We start from the raw sequence: 24,628 nt of genomic DNA, 5'->3' as shown, positions 1-24,628 counted from the left end.
CACGGCTCCAATTCCTGCGTGTCAGGAAAAGGGGGGGGGGGGGGGGACGACGACGACGACGACCGAGAAGGTGCCAGAAGGTGCGCGCTATTTCCTCTTTGACTGCGTCGCCCTCATGAAAGCAATGTGCGGCCGCACGAGCCCAACACACGACAAGACGTTTGTTGTCACCGTGACTTAATAACATTGAGGAGAAGTGAAGGATACAGTGGCTGCAGGCCTGCACGCGTCGAGCGGAGGCAGAGACACGCGAGACGTGGAGGCCTCGTTTACTGCAAACTGCTGCGATTTTTTTTTTCTCCATCCATGAACCTTCATGCATTCATTCGTTCGTGTGCTACGTGTGTGTGTGTGTGTGTGTGTGTGTGTGTGTGGTGCTGAAGCGGACAGCGCCAGCAGATTAGCAGAAGGCTCTGTGACTGTGTGAGGTTCCGGGGTCCATTTTAAATCAGACGTTTTGGTTCAAAGGCTGCCTCTTCACCACACACACACACACACACACACACACACACACACACAGAGGAGAGACCTTCCTGCGTGATAGCAGCTTTACACGTTGATCATGTTTAACTAGACTGTTATGCAAGAGGAGAGCAGAGACAGGCCTTGTGATTGAGATGTGGTTGATGCTTCTGTTTAAGGCTGCATCCATCTTTCTCTACAGAGCTGCAACTCTACACACCTAAGGATTACTCTCATGGTTCATTATGTTCTCCTTTAATAGAACTTCAAAACCTACGGAAAATGGTGTAAAATGTCAATTTTCCCATTTTGGGTAAAAGAAAGATGGAAACATTTGAAACAAGATGGAGCATTAGTACCATATAATACCATCAAATGATTGGTTGCTCTGTTCCAATGCGAGGATGAGAACTTAATGATATGAACTAGCTTTGTGTATTTGAGATTTAAATGGGCATATAGCATAGAATAGAATAATCACAATGCAGCTTTTGCCTTTTGCTAAATGCATTGTTTGTCATAGAAGAGCAAAGGAAACAGAAAATATTTACTAAAAAAAGATTGGATGATTATCAGAATACTGTTGAATGAACAATCCGTAATCGGTTGTTGTAGCCCTACTGGAGAGAAGGGATGGATTATAATGTGTGGGAAGGGGGAGGATCATAGTGTAAATATGTGCCATAAGATCCCTTTTTTTTAGTCATTTCTTTAATCTTTTGAATGCTGTGTGTGTGTGTGTTAGATTCAGGTGTGGCTCCACATCCACTGAAAACCATCTTTCCTTGTCAGCTCTTTCATCCAGCACTGCCAAGTACATTGACCCTGAAATGTCCTGCAGCTTGAAACAGTTGTCATGTAACCATCATACCCCTTTTACATCCAAGTGTGTTGGAAAAGTGCTTCACTGAGTCATGCAGACGTTAAGTGTGTTAAGTGTTACTTTCTCTCAGCCTTTCAACATTGACTCAAAACAAAAAAACACGAGGTGATATCCTGAAAGGGCTCTGTTGTCTTCATGGTCAGAAGAACAGAAGAAACCCATAACCAAAGCCCATAATCAATGACAACATTTAGTTGCCGGTGCCTGAACAGAAGCTGATAAATGGAAAAAAATCTAAACTGCTTTATTATTGGAAACAAAAAAATATACATATAAATAATCTTATGTCAACATTATACAATAATAACAGCTAAACTTGTAGCAACATCTGTCACTGACAATATGTATTGATTATTTAATGATATATAATCTCCTTTTGATTATTAAATCACCTGTGCCTATAATAGCTGCAAAACTAGAAAACGTGTTTAACTGTGACACATTCAGATGCAGTGGCATCACCTCAGTGTGATGTTAGGTTAATAATAATGTGAAACAGTCCCATAAAAAGTGTTTTAAATGATGCCAGTGAGCACAAACTTATTGTAAGATTGAAAATTGACAGAGAGAGTGAGCTGGACACTTGACAACTGACATTGTTTTCAGTGTAACTCCAACATCTCAAAGTTTGTTCTCAGACATTGTGAAACCATGGTGTGTATTTGTTTTTGCTGTTGGAGTAAATCAGCAAGTGTAAAATGTATATTTTATAAATTCATTTGGCAGCTGTAATGTTGTCGCTCAAGCAGTGGAATCAAATGTTTCATCACATGGAATGTGTGATTGTGCAAATGTGTGATTGTGTGGACATGAAATATGTTCTTCTGTTATAGATTTGTTTTTGCTGAAATGTTTACATTGTTTGTTTACATAAAATAACCAGAAATCTGTACATGCTCAACATATGCAATGTGATTTTTCTGATTAGGGGTGGGAATCACAGGGTACCTCATGATACAATAAGTGATACATGGCCGCTTATTGATGGCTGAGCTTCAGTGTTAGACTCTTCAGACGAAGACTCAGGAAGACAAAGACAAAGGAGTCTAAACCAGAGTCTAACAAGGAGGCTAATGATAAAGAAGTACCTGTCTGCAATTGTTTTTCTACCTTTCACATATGTGCACTTCTGTTTCTTCTCATAGATATTACAAACCTCACATTCACTCACAGCATCACCGTAATCTGTCCTCACTTATCTATCCCACCCGCTCCACACACACACCCAACACCTTGTTGCAGGGGGCCTTTGGAACTGCCAGTCAGCTGCCCGCAAGACTGAGTTCATCTCTGGCTTTGCTACAGAGCAATGCCCAGACTTCCTTGCTCTCACTGAGACTTGGATAACACCCCCTGCGGCTCTCTCCTCCACCCACTCTTTCTCCCACACACCCAGATCCACTGGCAGAGGTGGCGGGACAGGTCTGCCCATCAACCCCAACTGGACTTTCACTCTTTACCCACTGCCACACTTCTCTTCACAGTCGTTTGAATGTCATGCTGTAACTGTAACTCACCCAGTAAAACTAATCATTGTTGTCATCTACCGTCCACCAGGCCCATTGGGACACTTCTTGTATGAACTAGATGTCCTCCTTTCAAACATTCCAGAAAATGGCCCACCACTTGTTCTTCTTGGCGACTTCAACATCCAGTCAGAGAAGTCATCCGATTCATAACATTCGCTCTCTCTCTCTCCCTCCTCTCTGTCCTCAACTGTTCTATCAGCACTGCCTCCAGCTGACTCCTTCTCCCTCATGTATCCCAACTCTGCCACAGACACCTTCCTCTCTACTCTGTCCTCTTCTCTTGACTCTCTCTGTCCTCTTACTTCACGGCGGGTTCGTAAGTCCTCCCCAGCCCCGTGGTTGTCTGACACAGTGCGTGCTGAGAGAGCCACGATACTTGCAGCAGAAAGGAAATGGAGGAAATCAAAACACCCTCTGCAGCCAAACAATCTTTCTATCAGACTAAAATTCAATCCTCTTTCTCTAACCCCAAAAAACTTTTCTCGATCTTCTCTAACCTCCTTGACCCCCCCACTCCCCTTCCTCCCTCTTCCCTTCTACCAATTCACTTTGTCAACTACTTCACAAAAAAAAGTAGATGACATTCGCTCTTCTTTCTCAACCCCACCTCAATTGCTTCTGATCTTCTTCCTTTCCTCATTCATCTCATTAACACATTTCTATCATCTGGTTGCTTTCCTGACTTTTAAAGAGGCCAGAGTGACCCCCCTCTTTAAAAAACCCACCCTTGACCCGTCTGAAGTAAATAACTACAGACCTGTCTCTCCTCTTCTTTTTCTTTCCAAAACTCTGGAGCGTGCTATCTTTAATCAACTCTCTTCCTACCTTCACCGGAACAACCTTCTCGATCCTCTTGGTTCTGGTTTTAAAGCAGGTCACTCGACCGAAACTGCACTTCTTGCTGTCACTGAGCAACTCCGCACTGCCAGGACTGCCTCTCTCTCCTCTGTGCTCATCCTCTTGGACCTTTCTGCAGCGTCTGACACAGTCAACCACCAGATCCTTACTTCCGCCCTTCAAGAACTAGGTGTCTCAGGCGCTGCACTTACCCTACTCTCATCATATCTTCAAAACCGAACATACAGAGTAACCTGGAGAGGATCTGTGTCGGAACCCTGTCCTCTAACTACTGGGGTCCCACAGGGTTCTGTCTTGGGCCCTCTCCTCTTCTCTCTGTACACCAACTCTCTTGGTTCTGGTATTCACTCTCACAAGAAAAAAAAAAAGCACTTACTTATACATCGCACTTATGACTAGCACTTTATAGTTTGGCTTACTTGAAGCTCTTACTTACTCCTAGCACTTGTTTGTACCCAAATGTTTAAATGCACTTATTGTAAATCGCTCTGGATAAAAGCGTCTGCTAAATGACATGTAATGTAATGTAATGTAATGTAATGTAACATGGTCCACGATGATTTTGTGATAATCAGTGCATCACGATATCTGTCTTAACTGAAGAAAACAAAACGTTTGTGATTTCTCTGTTTCTTAAACTTTAATGTTAATTCTGTTAATGAAAATATCGATGTTTACCCTGGTGTACCGATTATCATATTGCACGAGGAAAGACGGCGATATATCACCAAATCGATATTTTGACCCACCCCTATTTCTGATATTAATTAGAAAATGATTTTGGAATGAATGAATGCATGAATGAATTACATGCAGATTGTCAGTTGACTGTTCTTTTTTTGTGTCTGCACCTCCTGCAGAGCTGCTACTGTGGATGCTACAAACCTAAAGACCAAGTAGGTGCAGGATGAAAACATGGCTGCACCCCTTCTTGCACCAGGACCTCATAGCTTCAAGAAGTTTACTGTGGAATCTTTGGCGACTCTCGAGCAGCGCATCAATGAGGAGAAGAACAAGAAACCACCCAAGCAGGACAGCAGCTACCATGACGACGATGACGAGAACAAGCCCAAGCCCAACAGGGATCTGGAGGCTGGGAAGAGCCTGCCCTACATCTACGGAGACATCCCTCGGGGATTGGTGGCGGTACCACTTGAGGATCTGGACCCATACTACCAGAATACTCAAAAAGTGAGTTTACCTGAAGAAAGCCATGAAGCACACACACACACAAAATGAAGTTATCAATGTTACTTAAATTGAGCCCTAAAGGGGATGTTTCTAAGTGTGGCTCTGTATTGCTATCTCAATAATATCTACTGAAAAGTTTATGAACCCTGCTCGTCCCTGTGCCTCAGGCTTCCAAACTCTCAAACTACAAATAAAAAAATGTACACAATACCTCGAATATAGATAGATAAATACAAGATAGAGCTTCTTCCTACACAGAGACGTGCAAAACCTGCCCTCCACAGAAAATAAAACGTTTTGTCTGCATTTCAAAGTTCTTTAGGTCTTCAACATTACTATTTTAGACTGTTCTGCTACTGTAACCTATTTAAACATCCATCCGTCCATCTTCTACTGCTTTATCCTCCACATGAGGGTGGTGGGGGAGCTGTGCCAATCTCAGCTGACATAGTCACCAGTCCATCACAGGGCCACATGGAGACAAACAACCATCCACTCTTACATTCACACCTATGGTTAATTTAGAGTGTCCAATTTGCCTAATCCCCAAATCTGCATGTTTTTGGACTGTGGGAGGAAACACACACACACACACACACACACACACACACACACATTGAGAACATGCAAACTCCATGCAGAAAGACAGAAACATGAACATCTCAGGTAGAACATGTCCAGTTTCATGACCTAAGGAGGAAGCCAGAGAACCCGGAGAATCTTTGACAAATAAAAACAAGGATTGTGAGGTTTCTTGTATCAAGCATTGTAACCCCCGTATAGTTGTAATATAAATATGATTGTAACTTTAAAAAAAAAACCCTGCAACAAACATAATAATATGTCACGCAATTCTGAGGTAATGAGCACGTCAACATGTGTCATTACACAGACAGAACAGACGAGCCGTGCCGGCTCTTGATTGTTTGGCTTCCAGGTGAAATGTGTTCACATTACTTCCATTTTGTGATTGGGTTGCACAGTCAGTGCAGTCATGTTTTCCGTTCTTGAAGGCCTTTGGGGAGAGTGAGAGTTGAGCACTTGAGATGCTGCTGTGTCTCTACTGTGCTTGCAGGGCTTTGGGGAAAAGGTCAGCTGCGGTAACTGTGGAAAGACTGTTGTTCCACATGACAGACTTTTCTAATTGTTCATAAGTTAATCTGTGGCTGCAGAGGAAAGCGGCGGTTGTCTTGGAGGAGACTTGTGTCCCTCTGGGTCTTCCGTGATGGCTGACGTTGCGTGTGAGGAACGAGTGGGTGACCTTGAGACTCTCTGAATATCACCGTCATGTGAAGCTGTCAGCCAAAACTGCATCTTCCTATGCTGAAATATATTCATATTAGTACACCAAATAAACCAGACAGTTAACATCCATACAGGGCTTTTACTTTAAAGAGACAAAATAACATTTCATCATAAAATGGCTGTTCTTTACGGAAGCATGAGTCAAGATGCAAAGTGCACTGAGGCTATTTGAATGTTGGCATGTTTATAAAAGGACTGCACAGTGAGACTAAAATCTCGTGCCATGGAAACATTGTTTGTTGTCTATTTTTAGCAGAGATTGATGTGACAAAATCATTATTATTCAAAAGAGTCTCCTTTTTGAAATACAACTGCATCTTAGACAACACTGTTGTGTAATTCTGCCAATCCACACACCCTACAATATAAAGTCCGATTTTTTGTAGATTACGTGTGTGTTTGTGTGTTCATCCTCTCTCTCCATCTTTCTCTAACCTCCCTGTCTTTACACTGTGCATATGCTGACTGTTATGTAACGCACCAGTTTAGTTCACAAGCAGGAGACACGATTCCAAAGACACGTGTCCAGCAAGATGTGGGACTGTTGATAAATTCCCACACCAACACACAGCTCTGTCGTCTTTTAATTCCACACATGCATCTCTCTGCCACAGATGTGTGCAAGTGTGTGTGTTTTGTTGCCGCTGTTTTGCTTCTTGTCTCTTCGCCTGCCTTCTCCAACAGCCCCTGTCAGCTCTCAGCTTCAGGAAAATCTAATTGTGGCCCCTCGATCTTGTCTCGTTCTAATGCCAAAGGGAGTTGATGCCGCTTTGGATCTGGCAGCTCGAGCAGCTGTGACGTCACATCAGGTTGTGACCTTGATGGAAGGAACGTTGCTCTGTATATCATTGTCGCTGAGAGGCAGCAGGTCAGTTCTGAGTATATTTCTCGCAGCAGTAACTGGAAAGGAAAGCTGTTCATCTTCTTCACTACAAATCTTCAGTCGTGGCAGTTTTAGACCGTGTCATGACCGAGACAGAGGGCAGGAAGTCAGGCCGGCTGGGTGATGACGCAGCATCTAGCTCTCATTACCCAGCTGGTGGCCTGTGCAGGACTGTGCTATGCTGAGCTGAGCCAGATCAAATCAAGCGCCAAATGTACAAAGGCCAGAGGAACAGATCAGCCAAAGGAGAATAAGCAAAAAATAAAAAGGAGGAGGAAGGGTAGAGGAAGTGAGGACAAGGATGAAAATGGGCGACATGTGCAGAGATGCATGAACATACTTGCTCTCCTTCTGCTGCAGCCAGGTCCAATAAAATGTGTTTTACTAGGGAAAAACCTGAAGGTACAACTGAAGAAGACATTTTAACAGAGATCCTAAATCAATGAAAAACCAAGACAAAGCAAACTACATACATTTAATGTTGAAGAACAACTAAGAATACAGGTTTTGTGTGTGTGTGTGTGTGTGTGTAAATGAAAGGTACCATAAAACAGAGTCAATTTGCCGTTTAGCACAAGGGTTGAGAGAATGGGCTCTTTGAATGGCTGCTGCGGCCGTCATGGATGCAATGCTGATGGCCCCAAGCCGCTGTCAAATCTGACCCCCCCCCCATTCTCTCTCTCCCCCCCTCCTCATCACCTGCCCATCCCCCCCTCCCCTCGTCTTCCCTGTCTTCTGGCCAGCTGCCCTCACTCTGGCTCCCTCTGTCCTGCCTCTCCTCAGACTGCCTCGCTCTGTCTCCATCTCCCCAGTTTTTCTGCCTCTCCTCGTCTCTGGATTATGAAATTTTCAGTAGCTTTGCAGCACTTTAGTCATGCGTTACAAAAATGCCTACATATATAGCACTTGTGTGTGTGTGTGTGTGTGTGTGTGTGTGTGTGTGTGTGTTTGAATCACAACATGGCTGCTCATTTTTGAAACTGTATTCATGCAAGTTTACTGTATGTATATATATATGTATGTAGCGCTGAGCTATAATTACAACTGGAGTTGTCTGTAGATTAGAGATGTAACGATATGAAAATTTCATATCACGGTTATCGTGACCAAAATTATCACGGTTAACAATATTATCACGGTATTGTTAGATGTGTTCAAAATGTTCCAAAAGTACTGAACACACACACTGAAATCTTTTAACCAAGTTTTATTTAAAAAAAGATATTTTATATTATATGATTATTATTATTATTATTATTATATCATCTGACTGACTGACACTGACACACACACACACACAGGTCCTCACTCTGTGTCGGATAATAATTAAGTAGCAGCGGTCGTACACAGCATAAAAATTAAATAAAAAAACACAGAAACAAACACATTTTGGTCTGCTACGGTACGTGTCGTCTGCACACTACTCGCTTTCGCGAGACAAACCATGACGTTTCCCACTATTCCGAAATCCCGTTTTTGTTGACTTAGCCGCTGAAAAGTTGTGTGTGGTGGTCACGGAGATGGCTCATCATATTGGAAGTGGCTTCGCGGAGATTTTTTTTTTGCATTTTCTGCACAAGGATTGATTGTCTTCAATTATTTTACCCTCAACATCCTTTAAAAATACAAAATATGCCCAGATTTCTGATTTTATGGGGGGTAATCTCTGGAGCGCAGGTGGCTTCAGCCGTGTTGTCGCTGGACAGACAGTGCAAACTGCGCATGCGCGCCCGCTTGAGCGAGTGCCGTTCAGGTGCTGCTGCTTCTCCAGGAAATGAGCAGTATCACTGTGAGTTTTTCGGTAATCAGTTGCGGTAATCAATCACGGTTTTAGCGATAATTAAAATTTTACCGCGGTTTATCGTCATACCGGTAATCGTTACATCCCTACTGTAGATTGTAGTTGGAGTTCACATGTTCGCACCGTGTGTCCGTGGGTTTTCTCCGGGTTCTCCAGTTTTCTTCCACTGTCCAAAAACATGCAGATTTGGGGATTAGGCAAATTGGACACTTTAAATTGACTGTAGGTGTGAGTGTGAGCTCTATGTCAGCTTGGATTGGCACCAGCAGACCCTCATGTGGAGGGTAAAGTGGTAGAAGATGAATGTTTATGTTTCCAGTTAACAACATATGACACATACTCCTCCTTTCTATTGGGAGTGCATGGCATAATTCCACAGTCATGTGACCCCCACCATGAGGTCTCTTACTGTATTCCTCCTCCATTCTGTCTCCGGGCGTCAGCTCAGAGCTGGTAACTCTGCAGGACTTAATGTAGTGAGGGATGCCTTGTTAAAAGCACAAGGGCCCATATCACCGGCGCAAATGCACAGAGTCTCATTAAAGTTTCAAGCAAATCGCCATGTTTTATTTAAACAATTATGAGGTTACCCACAGAAAGAGAGAAAGAAGCTTGTCAGCTCCTCTCGGTTTCGCTGGTTTCCTCCTCTGGAAACCACCGTAGCCACGGCGGGCAGGATAGCACTGAGTGACTGGGACAATGAGCGACGTTAGAAACATCCTGGCAGCCATTTTCAAACGCACTTATGTGATACACAACGCAAAAGCACACATTATCTCTAATGAATCATGTATTGTGTGCTATTCATGTAGAGAATGTAGTGAATTAATACATGGCACTGACACAATTACATTCTGCACTGTATGTTTTTCTCTGATATTATTTATTAATACTCTTTTTCTCTTTCTCCTCTGCTTCTGTCCACAGACGTTTATAGTGCTAAATAGAGGGAAGACAATCTTCCGTTTTAGTGCCACACCTGCCTTGTACTTCATAAGTCCTTTAAATCTGGTTAGGCGAATAGCTATTAAAATTTTGATACATTCATATCCTTTTAAAAGCTGTTTGAACAGCCTGTTCCTGTGTATTATTCATGATGATGTGTTCCGTGTTTCTTCATGTATATCTACTGACTCTCAGTGTGATAAGTCAGCGGGTTTACCTGATGTGGACGAGCATATAGGAAGCCAAGACGTGCACAAATGATGAGTCATCCTTAGCCGGAAACTAGATGTGTGAGTCCAATCTCACACTGACCAGCTCAATGTTTTGTTCTCCTTGAGACAGAGCTGATAAAAGTCAATCCCAAACATCTCTACATAAAGTAGGTCAAGTCTGTCTTTTGAAACATCACCTGCTAGAAATGACATTGATTGATATTCTGGAGAATATCTAGTAACTGTGCCCTGACTACATTTACAACAGGATCAGAATATTTAGTCCTGAGCTGCATCAAATCTCATGTTATATGATATTTACATTCTGCTACTTTCCTTGAAATAAATGATTGTGTTTTTGTATTTTAGGTTAAATTTATGTTAGTTTTATATTAATATTCAAAGTTCTTGTGCATTAACATAACAGATGTGACTGTATGTAACACAATCACCTTTCAGGACTACTGTATAATTCCACAAAGTGTCATTATAAGATTCAAGTAAAATGTTGTAATGAGAAATATCAGCAAACCCTCAGCTGTTAACAATAAGATGTCATTGTGCAGTAATGACTGAGCTGTTTTTTTTAATTGTCCATTCTGAATAATCGAGATTATAATATAATCTCCGCCACAAGCCACAGCTCTAACTGACCTCTCTGGCTGCACTTAAAACTCTTTAAGGGTTTTCTTTAGTTTTGTTTTAGCATAAACCTCTCTGTACTAAAAGCCTTGCAGGTTTAAACATGTTGTGTAGTTTTAGTCATGCCTTTGTATTTTCACTAAATATACACCATGTAAATACTTCATGGGTGAAATAATGGCCTGTGTGGTACTGGGCACAGATAACCACCTTCTGTTAAGTGCTAAAAAAACATGCAGCCTGTAGGAAGTGTACATATTTTGATGATGCTCGTCCTGTCTGTGATGTTTGTGAGTGATGACCTCTGCAATCCACGTTTTTTCCTTAACCTGCTCCTCACTCTTTTCAGCATGATCATTATGTGTACTATCCTGACCAACTGTATATTTATGACCTTTAGTGATCCGCCTGAGTGGTCAAAGCAAGTAGAGTAAGTACACTTTCTGTACATTTATGTGGTGAATGCATGTCATTAGAGAACCCCAGTTTGTGGGGACAGGAACAGGAAATGGCAATTACATTAAATCAGTGATATTTGAAATCTGTTATGTTTTTGTAAAACAATTTACTAACACATTCATTTGGAATATTATGACCCATCTCCACCTTTGCCTCAGGTTCAACCTGAATTAAAGGTCTAAAATATGCTAATCTGTCTGCAGTGTCACCATATGTTCATGTTATAAGTGACAATGCTAACATACAAATGCTTCAAGGCTCAAGCACCATTTAATTAAGACTTTAAATAACTGTGTTACATTATGGAGCTTCATCTGTCTTCCTGTTTCCAAATTTATCCTCTGTCCTTTACCCTTCTCTGTTACGTCCTGGGCGTCTCACTGGCCAATGAGATTACAGTCATTCAGATGTGAGTGCGCTTTGATCCAGCTGAACCGATTCTGTCAACACTTTTGTCTTCCAGGTACACGTTCACAGGAATTTATACGTTTGAGTCTCTTGTAAAAATCTGCGCACGAGGATTCTGTATAGACGGGTTTACATTCTTAAGAGATCCATGGAACTGGCTGGATTTCATGGTCATTTCCATGGCGTAAGTATATTTATTTTATTTTTCCGTGTGATCCAATATGATGTGCACAGATATTGTCATTGTTTCATTTAAGAGGGGAAGAAAGTGAGATGTAGAGTGATGATGATGCAGAGGACTGTCGTCTTTCTTTTTTTCCTCCTCTCTGTCTGATGACCCATCGTCTGTTTCTCCTTCATCTGAGACTTTTCTGGTCTTTCTCTTTGGGAATTGAAGGTTTCCATCTGACATTCTGCGGCCTCTCTGACAAAACCCAACTCTTCGTCTTCTTCTTCTCATCCAACTCTATCTTTCATTCGTCCTTTCTCAATCTGTCAGAGCCTCCGCCATCCAATTTAAGGCCCAGTATCCCAGTTTATCATTTAGTACTTTCACCACTACTCTCTCCATATTAGCAGATACATACCTATAAACCATCAGCACCATGTGAACCATAACATTACGTAATTCTACACTATTTCATCGCCCATCTGTGTGTGAATGAATCTTGTCACCTCATATTTTCATGTAAATAACGAGTGGTTGTAACTTTGGTTTGATCCTGCAGGTATATAACAGAGTTTGTAAACCTAGGCAATGTCTCAGCTCTGCGCACGTTCAGGGTGTTGAGGGCATTGAAAACTATTTCTGTAATTCCAGGTAAGACAGGATGGGGTGGGGACGGTGGGGCGGGGTCGGTGTTAGGTGTGTGTCTTTCTTTCCTCTTTACCTTCCACCCTTCTCCTCAGTGGACAGGCTCTGTGAGTGGCGTCGTTTCCTCCTGGTTCGGTGGTGTTGTGCTCTTGGCGTGTGTGGTTTTTGTCATCGTGTTTGTTCTGTGTGTGATCCTTCCCCTATTTCAGATATGTAACAGAGTTTGTGGACCTGGGCAATGTATCTGCGCTGAGAACATTCAGAGTTCTCCGAGCATTGAAAACTATCTCTGTCATTCCAGGTGAGACTCAGTTTAAACACTAAGGCTGATCCTCTCACCCTTTCTTTTCTACTCACTATTATTATGATTGCGATTATGATTTAAGCAACAACAAAAGAATTGGAGACAACCATTTTTTGATTTATTTTTCCTCCAAAAGTATCAAAAATGGTACCAATACATTTTTGATAGGCTTTGCAGTCTCCTCTAGAGCCATCCAAAGGTTCTGCACTCTCTTCTGCCCCAGTAGCACTCTCATTATGAGGCTCCTTTCTAAGGCAGCTGTGTCCCTCTTTACAAATAGCTCTCACCCGCTCCTTCCACCAGCTTTCAGATTCACAAAATGCCCTTTTCCGTATTATCAGAGTGTCGTCTTATCTATTGATTATACATGGTATGTATCAACTAAGAATAGATTATAGTGTCTCAAATTTCCATTTCAAAATCAGCGTGCAAGCGAGCCATTATTTGGTTGCACATTTATAGCCAGTATTTGAATTTGAAATAGGAGATCCCATGTTTTTGGGATGTTCATATGAGAAATGGCATAGCTCTTCGAGAGAAGAATACACCTATTATTTATGTATGAAGACTGCCAAGCCTAGTTTGTGAACATATCTCTTATGCTGCATGATGCTTTTCAGTCACTTGCTTTTACAATACTAGGCTATAAGAGCTTGGCTGACTAATGGCATTGAAAGTTTGATTTGCCCTCTTTTGTTTTTAGTTTGATTATTGATTTTCTTTCTCTCGCTCTCTTCTTTTCTTTTCTTTTTTTTTTACAACCTACTTGAATGATATGCCACACAGAAAAAAAAATAGCAAAGAAAGAGTGTGCTCACATTGTAGAGGTTGGGGACGCAGATGGGATGGCTGAATGACCTATCAACCCTTTGTGAGTGACACTGACTGCACATCTATCTATCTATTGATAGAGGATGTCGAACAGATGTCGTGCCTGCTCTAAAGAACCCCTGTGGATGCTATTTTTAAGTGACACATTCACGGCGTAACCTGAAAGAAAGAAATGCAAATAAATCACGTTTGGATTTGAACTGTATTTAAATGAAATACTTATACATTTGCTTATTTGCTTTCTGACAGAGAGCCATTGATATCTTATGTGGGGCATGTGGCGGACTGTTTCTTGGGTCTGGGTTGTCACAGCAGTGTTGCCTACCTTAATGATAACAATTAAGTAGAATAATTATTATTTTTAAGCTTCTTTTGTCACATATATAGGCTTGTATTATATCTTATATATAATAATGCATTAGCCATTTTATTTGTAGATGCATTTAAATAGTAAACATTATTTATATTTACATGATTGTGTTTTTTATTTCCTTTAATTTAATGTAATTTAATTTCATTAAATGTTATGTGATTGGTCACTATGTGCACACATTGGCAGGTTTCTTCCTGGATGCTGATTGGTCGACTGTATGTGCAAACTCAATCAGGCCTTAAAGCAAACTGAGATTGTAACTTCATTGACATTATGCACTCATATTTATTCAGATGAAAGATGTAGAGAAATGACGTGACTTAAGTTATCTGTAGAGCTGCTCTTCAGCTGCTTTAATTACCTTCTAACAAAGCCATATTAGCTGTTCCTTTAGCTTTATATTGAGAACAGTGTGGCTCGGTTGGCTCTCTACCTGAAAGCAAATTATAATATTTCATAACATTTGAAAAATATACCAATGATATTTTATTTGGAGTGGATTAAATTGATCTGATCTATTCAACAGCATTTCATGTACTGACCATGTGTTCGGAGGTTATGGGAGTATTTTAATGTAATACCTGCCCAACTGATATTTTGATATATTGTGTTAATTTGATTTATTTTCTTGGGACCTTATATGCACTAACGTAGACATACATTAAAATAAGAGAGGTTCTTAATTTGACTTCCTCCACTCTGCCAAGCTAATGGAGCTTTACTGAAATTGTCTTAATGCTTTAGCCTTAATTCGACCATATTTGACAAGAACCAGTACAGATGGCAAAGCCCTGTACCTGTAGAGGCCAAACACAAAAGTGGGTGCAGGTCATCCTGCTCGGGTGTTTGAGTTCCTCTTGGACCCACGTGAACACTGCCAGAGGATGCCTGTCTGGAAGGTAAACTTATTTTGTCTTCTGTGAAATTGTTGGTTGAGACAGACTGCAGGGTCGCGGTATGGGGAGTCAGTGCTTTTCGTATGACACCTTATACAAGACAGTTCAAGAAAGTGTCCACGCTGGCACTGGCATTGAATTGCTCCTGTTCAGCCTTGGAGTTTAAATGACCTGCATGCTGTTTCCAAACCCCCCTGCCTGTGCCTCTGTCCCTCTCATGGCCCCTTGTTGTGCTGCTGTGCTCTCTTTCTTACGGATTTCCTCTCTCACCTTTTACAGTCTTCCCCCTCTTTTTCATTGGATCTATTGGCAGCAAAAAGCCTGTAATTAAAATTTGATATCCGGCATCATCATTTCCTATCTGGATGAAAAGAGTGGGAAGGCTTGTAAATATTTCATGTTTGTTTTGTTTCTAGATCTGTTATGTACGTAACCTGTTAGTTTTGTCCAAAATGTATTACTACCTATAGTTTTTCTTTTAATTTCTCCAGTTTGAATTCAAATGATCCACTGCACAAGAAGTTAACAATATCACACATTATTATACTGATCATTGAAAATGCATTGCTTAAAGACATAGTTATGTGCTACATTTCATGAAAGCAGCATAGCTTTGACAAATCCACTCAAAGTGTGATATGTCTTATTGGAGATAAAAGATATTAGCATCACACAAAACACCACAGACACTCCAGAGAGTCATATGTGTATCATCAGCAGCTGCTGCATCACCTGCATGGTTTGTGTGTGTGTGCGTGTGTTTGTGTGTGTGTGTGCGTGTGTGCGCGCGGATGCTCTCCAGGCCTGAAGACCATTGTGGGTGCCCTGATCCAGTCTGTGAAGAAGCTTTCGGATGTGATGATCCTGACTGTCTTCTGCCTGAGCGTCTTTGCCCTCATCGGTCTCCAGCTCTTCATGGGCAACCTGCGCCAAAAGTGTGTGTTCTGGCCGATCGACATGAACAAGTCCGTCCTGGCCAACGGCAGCAAGGGCTTCGACTGGGGCGAGTACATCTCGAACGATGGTAAGTAAAGGTGTTTTGCCAACGGTGCGCTGGCAGCCGCCTGGGAGTATGAGTCAGCCCATATGCTGAAACAAGGAAACATTATGTCATTTTGGCAGCAGGAAGTGAACGACGCTGAATTCGCAAAATGAAGTCCGAATTTAGTCTGAAGTGATTTATCGGACATTGCAGCTTCTGTGACAGATTGTGAGTGATATGACTCATTGTGGCTTTATTTTTTATTTTTTTCCCAGACAACTTCTACTTCCTGTCTGGTCAGTTGGACGCTCTTCTCTGTGGGAACAGCTCTGACTCTGGGTGAGTTGCTCTCCTTGCCTTTCTCTGTCTATCTGTTGTCAGATTGTATTATAAGTAAATACAGAATGATACTGAGTCTCTTTTCTTTCCCCCCTCTCTCTCTCTCTTCTGTCTGTCTGTGTCTCTCTGTCTTCACCTCACCTCTCAGCCGCTGCCCAGAGGGCTACTTATGCATGAAAGCTGGGAGGAATCCAAACTATGGCTACACCAGCTTTGACAGCTTCGGCTGGGCCTTCCTGGCTCTCTTCCGACTTATGACACAGGACTTCTGGGAAAACCTTTACATGCTGGTAAGGACGATGTAGTTCAGCTATTTCTTAGCACCTGAAGCACTTACACAACAGAAGAACTGCTTAGATTTGTGAATTTTGTCTGTAAGTGGAGAAATACTGACATTACGAGTAAAATGTGCCATCCCTCACTGATTAGACCAACATTTGTTTTAATGTTACCAAGAAAAACATGACATTGCAAGCTCTCTAACAGTAATAATGAAGAGATGACACGTGCTATAGAAAAACATAGTATAACCCTAATATTGTTGATCACAGATGAAATTTAGTTATATATTTAAATCTAATTTGATCTTCATCTAGTCTTCACTGGCTGAACGGCAAGACGGTTTTTATTTATAAAGCACTTTGCATACATTAAGGTGGAATCAAGGTGCTGTACAACGATATATGAAAGATAATGCAAAGACAGAATTGAAAGAAAACAAAAGTACATACAAATGTAAAAAATATAGAAAGATTAAAAATGGTAAAAAGGCAGAAAATGGTGGATGTCTCTGCCTCTAGTTCAGCTAAACCCTTGTCTTTCCTCACTATTCTCACTTTGACTGGCTTTGTTCAGCTGTATGTAGCCTGGTCTCTGCCGTCAGTCTGTTCTCGAGTTTACACTAAGAGACAGATGAGACCTGACAGGAGCATCCCAGCTTATACTTCTATTTTTGGGCCTATCCTTGAAATTCAGCTTCAAGCTAAAAAACTACAGACTCTCACCGCTATTGTGTCATTGGAAAAAATGCAACCATGTTTAGGTTTGAATTCTGTTTGTGAAATGGGTGTTCTGTTCTTCATACCTGATTCTCAGAACTTTCACATCTTTATCCCAGGAAGTCTTTGTAGATCATCTTTAGAAGAGAGGAAAGGATTAGTTGGGAACATGTACTGTACCCAAAACCCTTAAATGTACCTGTATGAAAAATACGATTTTTCTCTCATATCGCAGTAGGTACGATTTCTTTTTTGAAGGATACAGTGTGCATACAAAAGTGGGTCAAAATGCATATGTCAAGGCTCTCCCTGATGAACATTACAACCTTGAGCCTGTGCTAAGAATGTTAATGAGCTCAGGGCATGAAATGAAAAAAAGGACTGATTAACTGTAGCTGTGTTTGTAACCTTAACCCACGCTGAATCTTTGGTCCAGAGGAAGGAATCTTTTTGCTGAATTGATTTTTACACCCAGAAAAGTACATTCAACACATCTGCCTGTCGTCCTTGCCACATAAACATTTGTCCATGATGTCTGATGAGCAGGTGGACACTGACTGTGATGCTGCCGTTTAGGTCATATGTCAGATAATCATGAGTATCTCTCTTCTCCTCTTCTCTCCGGCTGCCCCTGACAGACATTGAGGGCAGCAGGGAAGACCTACATGATCTTCTTTGTCCTGGTCATCTTTGTGGGATCTTTCTACTTGGTGAATCTGATCCTGGCTGTGGTGGCCATGGCTTATGAGGAGCAGAACCAGGCCACCATGGAGGAGGCTGCGCAGAAAGAGGAGGAATTCAAGGCCATGCTTGAGCAGCTCAGGAAACAACAGGAAGATGCCCAGGTCAGTGCTCTGCTGGATATTGGCTGGAATTATATCTAAATTGTGTCATATCATTGTTTTGACATTATTTTTGTATCTGTCCTGGCAGACGGCTGCCATGGCAACATCTGCAGGCACAGTGTCAGAGGATGCAGTAGAGGATGATGGTGGAGGAGGGCGTCTCTCATGCAGTTCATCCGAGATGTCAAAACTCAGCTCTAAGAGTGCCAAAGAGCGGCGCAACCGGAAGAAGAAATGGCGTCAGAAAGAGCAGGAGAAGGAGAAAGGCGACAGCGAGAAGTTTGTCAAGTCAGACTCAGAGGATGGCAGCAAGCGGAGCCGCTTCCGTTTCCCGGATAACAGGCTGGGTCGAAAGTCTTCCATTATGAACCAGGTGAGGAAAACAACCACCTTCTTTATTGTTGTAAATTGCAGCATCAGTTACTTTTGAAACACATATTACTGACTGTATGTGCCTACAATTTAAACGTCCATAGTAAATTACATTTGATAGGCTTGTAAAGGATGAGGAAGGTTGTAGATCATCCTGAGTAGCTGGTACATGTTGCTATTTGGGCTTTTAAATTTTCTGAGATGCATACATCCCCATAGTCGAGATAAGGTAGAATGGCTAGACTTCATGCAAGCTGCACAGGTTTATGTGTCTCAGTGATAATTACTTGTATTTATAAAAACAAACCTTGCAGAGGAGCATAAAGTGTGGCAGGAGATTTGGAAGCACATGTCCAGCTCCTCAATTATTCACAGTGATTACATGAATGTTTCAGAGCGAACAATCCTGCTGCTTTCTTTAGGCTTCACTGGCTTTTACATTTGTCAACGTTTTTACACTGTAGAATTCACCAAACACGACAACAAGGCATGCTGGCCTGCATGCAACTCCTTCAACACAAGTGTGAAATTCCCTGTTTACATCCATCATCTGCACAGGGAGAAGACTGGTGTCATAAACTCGCTGGTTCAGTGTGCAGATATAATAATGCAGGATCAATACTAGTGGCAGCACAGATTGATGTTGTCATGACTCATGTTCCTCTCCATGTTGTTTGAGCCACCTGTAACTCTGTCGTATGTTTGTGTGTGTGTGTGTGTCTCTGTGTCTCTGTGTGTGTGACCTTGGGAGGGTCGGATATAGCCGACCTAATTATGTATTTCTGTCATATTTATCAAGTCATGTGATTTCTATGTCTCCTCAGGGAAAATCTTGCAGTAAATTTCTCACAGATTTTGCCGTTCATCATGACCCCAAGAACTGACGACAAACTGTATAACAATGATGGTGCAATCAATTATATTTCAGAAAACACAGTGTGCTACATTAATATCTCTCCCACCCCCCCTCCTCTCCTCTCCCCTCCTCTCCTCTCCTCTCCTCAGTCCCTACTCAGTATCCCTGGCTCGCCTTTCCTGTCTCGTCATAATAGCAAGAGCAGCATCTTCAGTTTCAAGGGCCGCAGTAAGGACGTCGGTTCAGAAAACGAATTTGCCGATGATGAGCACAGCACGGTGGAGGAGTGCGAGGAGCGCCGGGGTTCCCTGTTTAGCCCATATCGGCGGAGCAGCTACAGCGGGTACCATGGGAAGAGGAACAGTACGGTGGATTGCAATGGCGTGGTGTCACTCATCGGCCCTGGGCCTGGTGGACGCCTTCTGCCTGAGGTGAAAATAGATAAGGCAGCCACTGACGACAGTGTAAGGAAGTCAATGAGTAGACCTATCTAGGCATGGCCCCCTCTCGACCGTTCCTTTTCTTTCCGGCTCTCTATTCTCTACTGTCATCTTTGCAAGTCCGTATGTATCTCTTGGCTAAGCGCTCGCGCCCCCCTCCCTCTCCCAGCCCCTGCCCTCTGACACTAGACAAAGGATGGAGAAATAATAGAAGTTATACAGTGAGTATACTTAAGCAAACCCTGCATTTGATAGGTTAGTTTAACTGGGTCTGTCAGTGACTTCCAGGCAGTTTTGTTGTTTGATTTGAACAATGAATGTCAATGTTTTGAACATGTTCATATCAAGTTTATGCATACATGTACAACACATGGTTACTCTACTGCATTGCCATATGAACTAGAGATCTTTACACATAGATAAAACCCTATGTTTAAGAATGAATGCACACCTTTATGTGTGGGATGTCATCATCACCTAAGTAACAAAAACACTGTGTTTGTTAACAAACAGCATATCATGATGAGTTATAGCATATCATGATGAGTTAACCTGCTCCAGTGTGTTGATGTGTTCCTCCTCCAGGAATCCAGATCCTTTGCTATCGTGAGTGGGTAGATCTACAGTAGGAGGCAGATGAAACAGTGGGGACCAGCACTGTAGAGCCACAGGCACTTTATCTGCTTCCCTATTACTTGGATAATATCCCATAGTTTCTACACAAACCACGTCACCTATCAGGCTTAATATTATTATTTAAAAACAAAGGAGGGCTGCTGTCCTTGTCTGTCTTTATCATCTTCTGTTTCCCAAAATCTCTCTGGTCGACTTTAGTAGATTAGTCACATTCTAGTTAGCATGGTAGATTTAACCCCTAAAGAACAAGAACAAGCATGACATATAGATTAATAGAAGAAATGCTATGATGTTTGTTATTTCCTCTCCCTCTCTTTGACTTGGAGCATGCTCATGCATGACAACTGGATGGCTCTGATCGACATGCCTCCATTATAATCTCTTATGATGGTCTTGACTTGATGGTTGCAATATAAGTAGTATGGTTTCAAAGTAGGAAGATACAGTAGCATCAATGTGCAAGTAACAATAAAAATAGCCAGATTTGGGGGACATTTTGTAAATTAACTGAAAAATTATATTGCAATATTGCATGACAGGACTGAAAACGCATTCATGCAGAGGCAGCTCTTTTTTTCCTAGTATCTCACAACCAATTTGCTGTTTAATTGGGACAAGCTAATTACATTCAAATACAATTAGTTCATGTTGCCTTAGAGCCACTTCTCCCACTTTGGCTGAGACCTGCATGCATTTACAGCATACACCTTACATCTTCCTTGAAACCAGCATTGAGATAGAGAAGAATGAAACATGCCTTGTCTCGACCCTAAACACAGCTGATCTTCAACTACTTTTTCCTGCCAATGCTGTTGTGCACTTCCCTCCGCCAGCCACCGGTGGTGAGATGGGATGGTGTTCATGTCCTCTCCATGGGTGCTTGATTCTTCCTCTCCTCCTAACAGCCAACTACTGAGGTTGAGGTGAAGAAGAAGCTGTCGGGCTCCCTGATGGTGTCTGTGGACCAGCTCAATACCTCCTTTGGGCGGAAAGAGCGGGCCAACAGTGTCATGAGCGTCATTACCAACACATTAGTGGAGGGTACTGCCACTTTAACCTAGCTATTTAATCTGCTGTCTCATTATTCTTTATTTAGGGCTGCTGTCATTGGTTGATTAGTTTGACATGAATTTCCTGCTTATCTGCTTTGCATATCGAACAGTACCAGATACATACAATGCATACAATTTTTTTCTATTATTTGATACCATTGCATGCAGTATGCTGAAGCACACCATTATGTTTGGTTTTGATGTGTAATCCGCGCTATGTCTTCAGAACTGGAGGAGTCTCAGCGCAAGTGTCCGCCATGCTGGTATAAGTTTTCTAACACATTCCTGATCTGGGAGTGCTGCCCCATGTGGATTAGGATCAAGGAGATCATGAATCTGATAGTCATGGACCCCTTTGTGGACTTAGCCATCACCATCTGCATTGTTCTCAACACCCTCTTCATGGCCATGGAGCACTACCCCATGACAGGCGACTTTGAACACATGCTGAGTGTGGGAAATCTGGTGAGTGGCAGTCTTTGTGTTGTCTTATTTTGATCACTTTTAACCATAAACTATTTCATCTATTTCAGGACTAGGTGTTACAGAGGTGTTATTTTCGGCACTGTAATTGTTGTATTTTTGTCTCCATTCACTGGAGAGTTGCTTCCCTGTTTCCATGTGATTCACATTCCTTCACATACACACATACATGTTCCCTTTCTTCTCCTTCTCTCTCTCTCTCTCTCTCTCTCTCGCTCAACTCTGGATGAGTGGAGCTCATCCAGAGTTTCACTGGAGCTGATGTTTGCTTCAGTGGAACCAGCCATTCTCTCTGCTGGTTGGTCGACTGGTGGGAAGCCTGCATTAATATTTCATGGAGGCTGATCGATGAGCTGCTTTAAAATGGTTCCTGCTTCTTGGCTTGGATAACTCCCCCTGGCCATTTTCACAACAGGCATTTTAAGGAACCTGAGTAACCCTGGCAGTATGACACAACATTTAAAATAATGTTGTGTCAAAATCAATCAAAGTCCAGTTACTGCAGCAACGTACCAGACCCTGTTCAGACCTGACATTAACATCCATCCTGAGTGATCCTTTAAAAGGTGGACAGCACTACGTGTAGCGATTAAGTCCTAGACTGTGGCGCTACTGGCTGCTGACGACCAGGTTGTCCTTAGTGTCTGAAATTATACCAGCGATTTATTTTCTTCCAATGTCCGCTTATTTTCCATTTCCATTAAACATGTGTCTTCCTATTTCCAATAAACAAATGAAAAATGAAACTTAAACCCGATCACAGTAGAAAACTGTTTGCCTCTCAATCAGCAACACCTGAGTAAAGTGACAGGAGACTCAGATAACTAAAATAAGTGCTGTTTCATCCTCACAGGAACACACACACACAACATACTTTTGTATGTAACGTGTAAGATAATGGATCAGAACTCATTTTCTTTGATTGATCTTTCACTGATGTTGGAATCTGCTCTCTGTCCCACCCACTAGGTGTTCACCGGGATCTTTGCAGGGGAGATGCTTTTTAAGCTGGCGGCCATGGATCCATACTACTACTTTCAGGAGGCCTGGAACTGTTTTGACGGTTTCATTGTGACGCTGAGTTTAGTGGAGCTGGCTCTGGCTGACGTCGAAGGCCTGTCTGTATTGCGGTCTTTCCGATTGGTAAATGCTCAGTTTTTCCATAAAGACAAATGCCTTATTTAGTTAACATCTTAGCATGTGTACTTTCAATTATTAAGCTCACAGAAAACATATATGCCTAAACCATATCCCACTCACTCTTTTCAACCACCCCACTTCAGCTGAGAGTGTTTAAGTTGGCCAAGTCGTGGCCCACCCTCAACATGTTGATCAAGATCATCGGTAACTCGGTGGGAGCCCTGGGGAACCTGACTTTGGTGCTGGCCATCATCGTCTTCATCTTTGCTGTGGTGGGCATGCAGCTGTTTGGAAAGAGCTATAAAGACTGTGTGTGTAAGATAGACAGGGACTGTGAGCTCCCCCGCTGGCACATGAATGACTTCTTCCACTCCTTCCTAATCGTCTTCCGGGTGCTGTGTGGTGAGTGGATTGAGACCATGTGGGACTGCATGGAAGTGGCTGGCCAGGCCATGTGCCTCGTTGTCTTCATGATGGTCATGGTCATTGGCAACCTGGTGGTGAGTGTCCCTGGTGGTCTACTAACTAATTATAGAATGGCCAAAGACTCAAAAATGACTACAGAATATTTGGTTACTGATTTCGTGTTCCTTTTCCAAAGGTGTTGAACTTGTTCCTTGCCTTGCTGCTGAGCTCTTTCAGCGCTGACAACTTGGCTGCGACAGATGATGACGGTGAGCTCAACAACCTGCAGATTTCAGTAATACGCATCAAGAAAGGGATTGCGTGGATCAAAGCAAAGGTGAGGGTACTGGTGGCCAGTCTGCTGAAGAAACCACCGATGGAGGACGAGCAGAAGCCTTTGGATGACATGTATGACAAGAAGCTGAACTGCATTGCTAATCACACTGGGGTGGACATCAACCGTGACCTGGACTATGCCAAGAATGGTAATGGCACCACCAGTGGTATTGGCAGCAGCGTTGGGAAGTATATGATAGATGAGGACCACATGTCTTTCATTCACAATCCGAATCTGACCGTCTGCGTGCCCATAGCTGTGGGAGAATCGGATTTTGAGAATCTCAACACAGAGGACTTCAGCAGTGAATCAGAAAATGAGAATAGCAAAGAGGTCAGTGAAAATATTATATGTATTTACACCTTCTGTAACATTTTACATTACAGTACAGTAAAAACACTATGATTTACAACCAATTCTAACATATTACTATGTTGCTGCAGTACTGTAAGGTAAACCGTTACCTCCCATCTTAATAATTTTAAACATTCTGGCAGGGAATGACCTTGAATCTTTTGCTTACCTAAGTGTCAATATGTAAATATGATAATTGATGCTCCAAGAGGCCATGTGTTGTTGTTTTTGTTGTAAACCTAAGCTACGTGCAGTTTCCTCTCAGTACAGTAAAACTATGAGCATAGCTGACTACTCTGCTCTGATCAGGCCCTAATATAACTCCATTATTCAATGGAGTCATCTAGAATGGCTGTAGCAGGCAAGCAGTGTGGATGAAATGGATATCTGCTAATGTGTGTCTTTTGAGGAAATGCATTGAGAAGACATAGAAAGCAAATGAGCTGCTATTTGATATTCCATTTCAGTGTTCATGGGTATGATATGTGACATTCATCATTGTTATGATGTCCATTTCAATATGAAAAAAAGTCTGAGATCAAATAATACTTCAAGTTTCTCTCCGTTTAGAGACTGAGGCAGCACAAATGGGA

The 24,628-nt window shown here is 42.1% G+C and overlaps 1 protein-coding gene across 5 annotated transcripts in view; it reads left to right on the top strand.

The window, feature by feature from the left end:
- Positions 1–24,628, top strand: part of scn8aa (sodium channel, voltage gated, type VIII, alpha subunit a) — a 44,074-nt gene that overhangs the window by 1,328 nt on the left and 18,118 nt on the right. For 2 of the 5 annotated variants that reach the window (XM_058643431.1, XM_058643433.1), the window contains exons 2-17: positions 4,593–4,923; positions 9,840–9,958; positions 11,052–11,141; positions 11,634–11,762; positions 12,602–12,693; positions 15,599–15,820; positions 16,054–16,117; positions 16,266–16,407; positions 17,754–17,960; positions 18,049–18,333; positions 19,338–19,652; positions 21,170–21,305; positions 21,543–21,781; positions 22,769–22,942; positions 23,083–23,439; positions 23,541–24,014. In XM_058643431.1, the coding sequence (XP_058499414.1) occupies positions 4,648–4,923; positions 9,840–9,958; positions 11,052–11,141; positions 11,634–11,762; positions 12,602–12,693; positions 15,599–15,820; positions 16,054–16,117; positions 16,266–16,407; positions 17,754–17,960; positions 18,049–18,333; positions 19,338–19,652; positions 21,170–21,305; positions 21,543–21,781; positions 22,769–22,942; positions 23,083–23,439; positions 23,541–24,014 (3,321 nt within the window). In that variant the 5' untranslated portion in view covers positions 4,593–4,647. Of the gene's footprint in view, positions 1–4,592; positions 4,924–9,839; positions 9,959–11,051; positions 11,142–11,633; positions 11,763–12,306; positions 12,399–12,601; positions 12,694–15,598; positions 15,821–16,053; positions 16,118–16,265; positions 16,408–17,753; positions 17,961–18,048; positions 18,334–19,337; positions 19,653–21,169; positions 21,306–21,542; positions 21,782–22,768; positions 22,943–23,082; positions 23,440–23,540; positions 24,015–24,628 lie in introns of all 5 variants that reach the window. The other 3 variants (XM_058643435.1, XM_058643432.1, XM_058643434.1) reach the window with 3 other exon arrangements.

The sequence above is a fragment of the Solea solea genome, chromosome 11 (genome assembly GCF_958295425.1).
Source record: "Solea solea chromosome 11, fSolSol10.1, whole genome shotgun sequence".
In the NCBI taxonomy this organism is placed as follows: Eukaryota; Metazoa; Chordata; class Actinopteri; order Pleuronectiformes; family Soleidae; genus Solea; species Solea solea.
Note: the sequence above shows the minus strand (reverse complement) of the source record. Positions and strands in the feature narration are given on the sequence as shown.